Genomic DNA, 9,851 nt, shown 5'->3' on the forward strand with positions numbered 1-9,851 from the left:
ATATTAGGACTTTTGGCTTGAGGAAGACTAAAACACAGCCTCTGCTCGGCCTGAATGTCATTATTCAACACGCATTCCATCCTTCCAGATTTAATTTTTTGAAGACCAACCTAATCCTACTTCTGGATTGGGACCACGTGTTTCCTCATCTCTGACAGGATGAATTCAACCTTCAGTGATCATCTCCTACCACTACAAGGAGGGTCAGGCTTTTGTGTCACCACTTGGGTAGTCTTCACTGTAGAGATCTGTAAAGAAAAATTATGATCATCAGGGGTCCTTGCTCATTTCCCCTCCAGGATATCTAGCACATTAACTTAAACCTGAACCTATTGCTTCCTGATAGAGTTAACCATGTGCCAGATCTTAGCTATATGCCCCTAAACTGCAATTTTATTACAAGCTCTTATCGAAATCTCATGGATGACATGAAGGAAAGTCTTTCTAACTCTGTTCTGTGAAATCCACCTCTGAAAGGAGCTAAAACAGGGTCCTTTGACCTCTAAGCAAGCAGCAAAGATATTGCTGTGGTCCTTATCGACACTTTCCTTTGGTACAATGAGGCCTCTGCATAGGGTTTTAATTAGAAGTACTGTTTATGCCTCAGGAGTACCAGATCCTTTTCTCAGACCCTGACAGACTCTTTTCCTGCGGTGATCTAATCACAGAAATATCTTGCACTGCAGGTGGATTCAAGAAGTGGTATGACTGCCGTCTCACATGTACAGCATAGGCCAATATGCCCACTTTATTCTGCAGTACTACAATATTTCAATTTTAAACTCACAACATATGTGTTTTACTGGGAAGCAGTACAAAGAAATCAGAGATATGAACAAGTGCCAATATTTAATAATTTGAGCAAGAATTGAAAGCATACGCCTCAGTGTAAATACAAACCAGTACGTCCACATGCTGATCTCAGTTCAATCCAGGTTGACCCCTGGGGCACTATAACTATCATACTCCTTTCAGTGGTGGTCCTAATCCTACACAAGAAAAGCATGCTGACTTCACAACAGGCAGTTAATCGATAACACATGAGAATAATAAGATTAAAACCTTCTGAGTGATTTCAAAAAAGTGGAACTAAAAAGCTCCTGGATATTCAATGGAGACCCTGGGGTCTTTTTCCATAATGCTGCTTCAACATGCTGTTTAGAACGCTGGCCAAGAGCAACAGCCCAGTTCTCCAGTGTTTTTTCATATGGTGCAGTGCAATGCCAAGATGTCCAACCCGATTCTGCCCAGTTAGGAAACAACTGGGCTGTGCCACTGGCTTCAGAATCATTACACGCACCTAGTGAAGGAAGGAGGAACATTCACTCGACATGAAATTCTTACTTTGGCCATATTAATGATGCTTTTTTTGTGGATATGTGAATATATTGTGTATTTTGTAGCTGTGATTGCTGAACAACCTGGCAAGAAATTAACCAGCCTGACGGTCTGATTACCAATCGCTGGGTGTCCTGCTGTCAAATAAAAATCTGTGGTGATTTCCCTTTTTACATCAAATATAAAAGCAACATCAATGACTGTCATATCCTCTTAGAGGCACATTTTGTTTCTGTTTATTGTGAGTCTTTCATTCACCTCCCGTGTCACAGTCACCATATTGTCACAATCAGGCTTGTGACCTTCAATGACTCTTGGCTTCTAAAGCGGTGGAAAAAGAAAGCTGCTTGGTATTAGACCCTTAGCAGTGGGCTGATTAAAAAGTGGGAAAAAGGAGGCATATAGAAGGTGGCAGTAGCTCTGCTATGCCACTACTGCTGTTAACGCTTTATTGCCCATAAGGCCTTATTGCTGCTTGAAAAGGATTACTGAGTAAATTTTTTCTTTATTAGTCCAAGTTAAATTCTGATTGAATGACTGTGGTAGTTAAGCTAATTTGAAGAAAATAACAAAATATAAGATGGTCAATATGAAGTTACCTCTCAGTAAATATGTGTGTCGGAAGTGAACAATTTTTTAATTAGCATTAGATATGCCATAAAATAAATGTTTGTCTAAGAAAACTGCACTAACCTCATGAAGAATATTGTGATTTTCCATTTTATCAGCTTTTTAAGTTGAGGGCCTTCCTTATTTAATGATTCCTGAACTGATTGTTGAATACCTGGGTGACAGCACACTGGTGACATCTGCTGGAGGCTATTAGACACTGCAGTGATTTGCTGAGAGCGGGCTGGGGTTACCATTTGTCGAAACTGGTAGCAGAGCTCTTACTGTAATGATAATGACTAGAAAATTATATTAGCCTTTTCCTTTGATTTTATTTTTATTACCTGGCAAACAGTATATGTAATTTGAATATTTTTCATTCAAGTTATTCAAATAGTATTTTGTAAAAATGAATATAATCGTTGTTATTTTTGAGGGTGTTCATTTTTACAGGCTTTTCTGATTCAGTTCCCGGCCATTAGTTTCAAGTTGAGGCTCAGGATACACAGTTTTACAGAGCTGACAATTTTCTTAGTTTCAACAAAATCATAAAAGAGGTCAAGGAAAATCCAATGCACTCTATCATAAGTGCTCTCCCTGTGAATCTAAAAATACAGCACTAAAGGCCAACCATTGTTTCACTTTTAAAATTTGCTTTCAGTACACTTGAAATATTTACATAATATAGCTGGTTTTAAAATGCCTGAGCTAAAAAAGCCTTCTGCACTGCAAAGTTATTTTTGACTTTAATCGTCCTTTTTCCTGGACTTCATTGAGCTGGGACCTCCCCTTTTAAAAGAGCCTGGGAAAACAGATCCCTGGAATTATTTGTTGTTTTTACTGAGGTCTGCTTCACAATTCCCACCACACTGCCAGTCAGTGGATAGTGCAAACTCTCGGCCATCAACATACACAGAAAAAAGGAAGAAACTTAGGTAAATGTTACGCTGGGTATAAAGTTTTAAGAGACCAGACCCAGCTGATACTCCTGTACATAGGTAAGAACTTCTACATTTCATTTTTGGTGGGCTTATTAGTAATAAAATGTATCATTGATAAAAATCAAAATTGGCAAAGTTTGTTCTTCATTAAAAATTGTGATGTTTATTTAGGCACTTATTCTTAATTTCTGCATCAGTTAACACAATTTTATAATATGATAAAATGTTAATGTTATAATTAGATGCCATTGCTGGGAAAATCCACTGACCCCTTTTTAAGTTGTAATGCTATATATAAAATGTTCCAGCACTGTGAATTTATACAGTGAACGATCAAAAGAAAAGGACTGAAACATTTTAGATGGTTTAATGTGATGTATAAAACATCACATTAAAAAAAAGAACATATTTTCAACAGATAACAAGTTTACTGCTTAATTGTGTTTACTTGGAGAAAGGGCACTATACAAGATAGATAGATAGATAGATAGATAGATAGATAGATAGATAGATAGATAGATAGATAGATAGATAGATAGATAGATAGATAGATAGATAGATAGAAAAGAAGGCCACCATCTGTCTTATGCAGTACAAAAGTTGTTTCATGGAAGATACCATCTAAATTCTTCTCTTGCAAGAAGATGTAAAAAAAAAAATGATGTGTCATATTTTTGAACGGACATACAAATCGGGGTATGATTTTATGATCGATTTTTATTGTTTCAACACCCAACTTATATACAAGTATGTACAGTAAATTGATGGGCAAAAATACCAAATATATCAATTTAAAATGAAGTCTAAAACACAATTATTTGTGCAGAAAGTGTGGGGGTCTGAATACTTTCTGAATCAATGGTATTAATTGGCACATTTTTGGGATAAGAAGAAGAAGCCAAACTATCTGGAAAAGAAACACATTAACACAGTGGAAAGGCAAAACTCCCCAGTTTTCAGCAATTAAACCAATGACCCTAGAGCTGTGGGGCAGTTGTGCTGCCCTCTGTGCCTCAGTGCTGCCCTAATCTCAACTTTGATTAGCAAAAGGTGACTTTATAATATGGAGCCATATTGGCATCATATTACCACTCTGTATCATTTGTTATAAGGAAAACAACAGTAATATATAATATATAATACTCTATATATATAAAGAGATGCCTAGATAGATAGATAGATAGATAGATAGATAGATAGATAGATAGATAGATAGATAGATAGATAGATAGATAGATAGATAGATAAGAAGGTCACCATCTGTCTTATACTGTACAAAAGGTGTTCCATGAAGGATACCATCTAGTATTTCACAGTCTAAATTCTTCTCTTGCTGCAGGTCTCAGGGATGACAGATTGGTCTTTCTTGGAGCGTGTGCTCGGGCAGGTCAATGAGCACTCGACTGGTGTTGGGAAAGTCTGGTTGACAGTGCTCTTCATATTCCGGGTGATGGTACTGTGCTCAGCTGCAGAGACAGCCTGGGATGATGAGCAGTCTGAATTTCTCTGCAACACGTTACAACCTGGTTGCCAACTTGTGTGCTATGATCTTAGCTTCCCCATCTCCCATTACCGGTACTTTGTGCTGCAGATCATCTTTGTCTCCACTCCCACACTGATCTATCTTGGGCACCTTGCAATACGGGCAAGCCGAAAGAAGAAAGAGCAGCAAGAGAATGGTGTGGAAGGAAATGAGGAGGCAGTGGGATATGGAGAGTCAAAAAGAGATATGCAGGAGCATGAATTTCAGAATGTTCCCAAACTGAAAGGAGCTTTAATGATCACCTACACTATAAGTATTGTCTGCAAAGTAATCTTGGAAGCTGGCTTCATGCTGGGGATGTGGTTCCTGTATGGTTTCTTTATTCAGCCTCGCTATGAGTGCCAAGGATTTCCGTGCCCTTACAAAGTGGACTGCTTTGTTTCTCGACCAACTGAGAAAACCATTTTCACCATCTACATGCAAGTACTTGCACTGATCTCCCTTGTACTTAATGTCATAGAGCTCTTTCATTTACTTGGCAAGACAATGGTAAGGAGAGCAATTAAATACTATGAAAAGCAGAATGCCTTTCAGGTTTACAAGAGACCAGTGGTTTATGAGCCCACTTTGAATTATATGGAGAATGCCCAACTCTGCTTACCTATGGCTAGTGCCAGTAATCATAGCCATTTTAGTGATCCAAATATTAATTTCAAACCACAAGAAAGTGGTATGGATTCAGAAAGAAACGACAGACAACAGAGGAATATTGAGTCCAAATCTGACCAGCTCCCAGGATATCCAGGGTATCAAGAGGAGCACAATGAAAAAGAAATGTCATCGGGGAGACTAACAGATAGCTCTGAAGGACAGAGAAGGCACTATGTGTGAAAGTCCAGTGACAGTGACAAATTAAAATGAGTCTAAAATAAGGAAACAAAAAGAGTATTTCCTTCAGAAGTAAGGAAATCATCAGGCCAGCGCTTGAAATAAGACAAGGCACGTGGATTACAAGTGACATCTACATGGTGATCACAGTCTGTAAGCCCTCCGCTGCCACAGAGGCACAGAGACCAGTCAAGGCAACTGGGAAACTCTTCAATACAGTAAAGCACCAAGAGCCATGGCAGTGGACATCACAATCTGCTTTCATGTTGGAGCAAAATGTAAAACATTTCTAAAAGACTGTGAAATACTACTGTGATATTTATTGTTAAAACAAATCTAAACTATTCTACAAGGTAGGGCCAACATATGGAACAAATAAAACCAGTGAAAGGAGGATCTGGTAATTTTAAAATATGATATGGAACTGTATCAGGAACCTGGAAATGTTTACCACAACCTAAGTATTGTTTATTAAACTGATTTTTTAAACATGGCACTGTATATCAATGCAGTTGAGTGGACAATGTTGGTACTAATGAAAATCCAAATATGCTGCGCTAAGGTTTTATTCTGTAGCTGCCTTATTGTTTTTTATTGATTTGATCAGTTTAACATTAAGGTTTTACAGATCATCAATAAACAAAGCACAGTTAATTAAATGGTAAAAGGGTGGAGTCATTTAGGGTGAATTACAAATATGTCAATAAATTGGTTGTAAATTTTCCAGGAGACAAATAATATAATGAGGAAAGATACATTTCTTTTTTACTTTTTAAATCTGTGGTTTAAATGAGGATGGGACAGAGATATGGTGATAACTGCTTCTTAAGAGACGTTTGTTGGTCTGGTCATTGCCTGTATGGAGACTAAACATCCAGCTTTCCTGTGTCTTTTTGGCTTTTCTCCAGTTTTTCAGTTAACTTCCATGTTTCAGAAACTTGTGTCTTAGATTAATTGGTGTGATTCTGAGCAACAGTGCCCTGTGATGAACTGGCTTCCTTTTAGGGTGGGATCCTTGCCAAACCTGCTATGACCCTGTAATGGGATTATCTGGTTCAGATGGATTAGTGGATGGATGATTTAAACAAATTTAGAACAATATCTAGAGAGTTACTGTTATGTTGTTATACATTATAGTAGAGCCGGAAAAGTTTAAAGTTCATTTATAGAGACTAGAGTGATTTGCATTTTGAATAAATTGACATTTCTGCTGCATTCCATTAAAAGTAATATATATTATAGTACTATTATCATTCTTTATTTAGCAGACACTTTGTTCAAGACCACTAACAAAAAATTTCTCTAAACATACAATATAAAAGTGATTAGAAAATAGAAAGTTGCCAAGCAATAGAGAACAAAGGCTAAAGTAGAGAACAAGATGTGCTGAAGTATAGTTAGTCGCAAGGTTAGATGAAAACTAACATGACAGTTGATTCACTTAGCAAGGTGGGAGATATCCACAGCCTGAGACATGTCCACAGTATACTATTTAAACATCATATTTACACACATATGACTCTGTAGTTAGGATATAGCGGGTTAGATAATGGATGGATGGATGGATATATATATATATATATATATATATATATATATATATATATATATATATATATATATATATATATATATATATATATATATATATATATATGCATATGTACATATACTTATGGCCATACCCTCTTGAAGACAGAGAGCTGTAATTTCATCTGCTATAACTGGGGCATAGCTGCAGTTATTAAGTAAATGACCAAGGCTCTTCACAGGCACCCATGCAACACATCCACCACATATTAAGGATTATCTATCTATCTATCTATCTATCTACAGGTAATATGATGAGGGAGACACAAAAGAGGGGTAGAGCTCTCATTAAAGGCTGGGTCCAAGCTGATGCTGCCAGGTCCAGGTGGAATATGTAGCAGAGTGGAAGGGAAAGAGGTGGAGTGGCCATCATCCTGAGCAGATGTAATGTCAGTCATCCTCAGGATGGATCTCTCTCAGTGTAAGGTAAACGTGAAATGGGTTAGTTGTGGTGTGACATTCAACTCTTTCCACATAATAATTATATATAAATATAAAATGACAATAGTGTGAGAAGACAAAGGAATGGATTTAGCACTTTGAGGAAAACTGCTTATAGTTAGCCCTGAGAAAGATCATTGGTTTCTTGAGCGGCTGGACCTGCTACCATCTTTGAGATATCCCATATGCCACAGTTTTCTCTGGCTCCATGAGCTGAGTGAAAGCCAGAGTCCACATCTGAGGTTCACTGTCAACCAGGTACCCAGGTTGGTGAGCTTTAGTAGTTGGGACATGGGTCAAAGTGCTTCTCTTTAAATACTTTGTCTGTGCTTCCCCCTTCCATGCTCTCAAGAGCTGGATTTATGGCTACCTTCACCAGATATCCCTGTCCCCTCTGACAGTCCTCTGCTACCTGAGGACAATGTACCTTTCAGGTCCAGACCCAGGGTCCTACACTGCCTTCTTCTGAAAACCCTCATCCTCAAAAGTAAGATGATGTCCATATTCAGGAATATTTGTGGGGTGCAATGTGATGTGGTCTGCCCAGCCTAAAGTGAACCCTCTTGAGCATGGTTGAGGGGTCCCCAGCATTAATGTTAAACCAGTCTTCTGTCTCAGGTTGTTAGTTGATTCTTTGGTTCTTATCCTGCAGTGGGCTGGCACCCTGCCCAAGGTTTGTTTCATGCCTTGCGCCCTGTGTTGGCTGGGATTGGCTCCAGCAGACCCCCATGACCCTATAGTTAGGATATAGTGGGTTGGATAATGGATGGATGGATGGATGGATGGATGGATAGTTCTTATTCCACTTCTGCTACCAATGTAATGACCCAGGGGAAAAAGAGATGGAGGAATGGATTTAGCACTTTGAGGGAAACTGGTAATAGTGAGCCATGAGAAAAACCATTGGTTTCTGGGGCGGTTTGACCTGCTACCATCTTTGATGTAACCCATATGCCACACTTTCCTCCAGCTCCATAATGACCCAAGGGTGCAAGAGATGGAGGAATGAATTTAGCACTTTGCAGAAAGGTGGTGGTAGTCAGCCCTGAAAAGTGCTGTTGGTTTCTTTAGTGGCTGGACCCACTACTGTTTTTGTCATCTGCTCTTGTCTGCCACACAGGTGTTCTGAAACTCCTGGTTGCTACGTTTCAGTGCATGTGTATGCATGTCACCAGCCTCATCTTATTCCACTCACCTGGGGTCAGGGGCAACCCATGAATTAACCCAAGGCCAGGGTTCACGCTTGCTGCCTTGTACCCAAGCCAGTGATCTACTGCAACAGGAACATGTGTTCAAATTGTTTTTCTTCTTAAATACTCTGTCTGTAGCCCCCTCTCCCATACTTTTCTGGTATCCCCAACCCTTCTGATAGTCCTCTGCTACTGAGGGAACGTGTCTCTATTTATTTAGAAGTCAAACGATTAATTGACATTATCGATAACCTAGACAATTAAACATCTGTCAGTTATACATGCACAGCTTTAAATGATGGACCGATATTTATAAGCAGGCTTCCTCCTGCATTTTATGAGGTTTCACCCCTCTCTCCCACACAGACGGACCCTCAAACAAATCTAAACCAAAAAATATTACTATAAACTAACGAGCAGAGCAGATGACGCGGTTAGTTTAATATATTAAATAAACTGACATAATTACATTTTAATAAATAGCAATCAGGGCGTTCATGTTGAAAAGAAATATACCCCTACTTGGCTGCATTCAAGTTAACAGTGAACACGCGGGGATCCGTCCATGTTTGGTAGCAGTTTTGTTCAATTTGACTGCAGGAGCCTATGCCGGGTGTAGTTTAAAAAAATTAAAACTCCAAGCAATGCGCACGTAGTGGAAGGTTCTCTGATTTTCACAGAGCTCTGACATCGGCAACACCGAGCGAGAAACGGGAAACTGCGCAGCACTGGTCGCGTCAGATCATTTCGGTTACATCGGCTGGACGCACGTCGCCTCGCGCATTCAAATTGACACCGGGACTGATTTACAATATGACAAGATGTACAGCCTTGACACAGAGAGAAAGTGAATTCAGTAAGACACGCAGAGATAATACATTTTCTGACGAGGCTCAATTAAAGAAAAATCCATCCACTTCTCTTCCTAACCCACTAATCGGGGCAAGTTCGAGGGGCAGCTGGAGCCTGTCAGAGCAATACATTGACGGACGCAAAACAATATTTTATCTAGTAATCCCCAAAGCATTCCCCATATGAGCACCTTATCTGCCTGTATACGAGATAATCCATTACCGAGATAAACTCCTAAATTGCCTTGTAGTTGCAGACTTACTGTGTGTGTTGTCATCAGATAGGCATCGGAAAATAAAAATAAATAAATTGATAAATAAATAAGACAAGACATTTTAAAGTTGAAAATGAGAATGAGCGTGCATTTCTTTGAATTATGAGGAGCAACTGCTCTGAATGAATGAAACGCTTTGGGTTATGGTCGAATAAACATAGCAACATTCTTAAACACCCCTCCTGCCAGTAGGAACTGCTTTAATGACTCATAATTCACAGTTACTCGCGCATATTCATTGAACG

General features: G+C 39.0%; 1 protein-coding gene across 1 annotated transcript; it reads left to right on the top strand.

Annotated features, from left to right (window-relative positions):
• Nucleotides 1-2,786: 2,786 nt before the first annotated feature.
• Nucleotides 2,787-5,983, top strand: gja4 (gap junction protein alpha 4). The gene is made up of 2 exons (XM_039740415.1): nucleotides 2,787-2,945; nucleotides 4,228-5,983. The coding sequence occupies exon 2, from the start codon at nucleotides 4,237-4,239 to the stop codon at nucleotides 5,260-5,262; it is 1,026 nt and encodes a 341-aa protein (XP_039596349.1). The 5' UTR covers nucleotides 2,787-2,945; nucleotides 4,228-4,236; the 3' UTR covers nucleotides 5,263-5,983.
• Nucleotides 5,984-9,851: the final 3,868 nt, after the last annotated feature.

The sequence above is a fragment of the Polypterus senegalus genome, chromosome 17 (assembly GCF_016835505.1).
Source record: "Polypterus senegalus isolate Bchr_013 chromosome 17, ASM1683550v1, whole genome shotgun sequence".
Classification (NCBI taxonomy): domain Eukaryota; kingdom Metazoa; phylum Chordata; class Cladistia; order Polypteriformes; family Polypteridae; genus Polypterus; species Polypterus senegalus.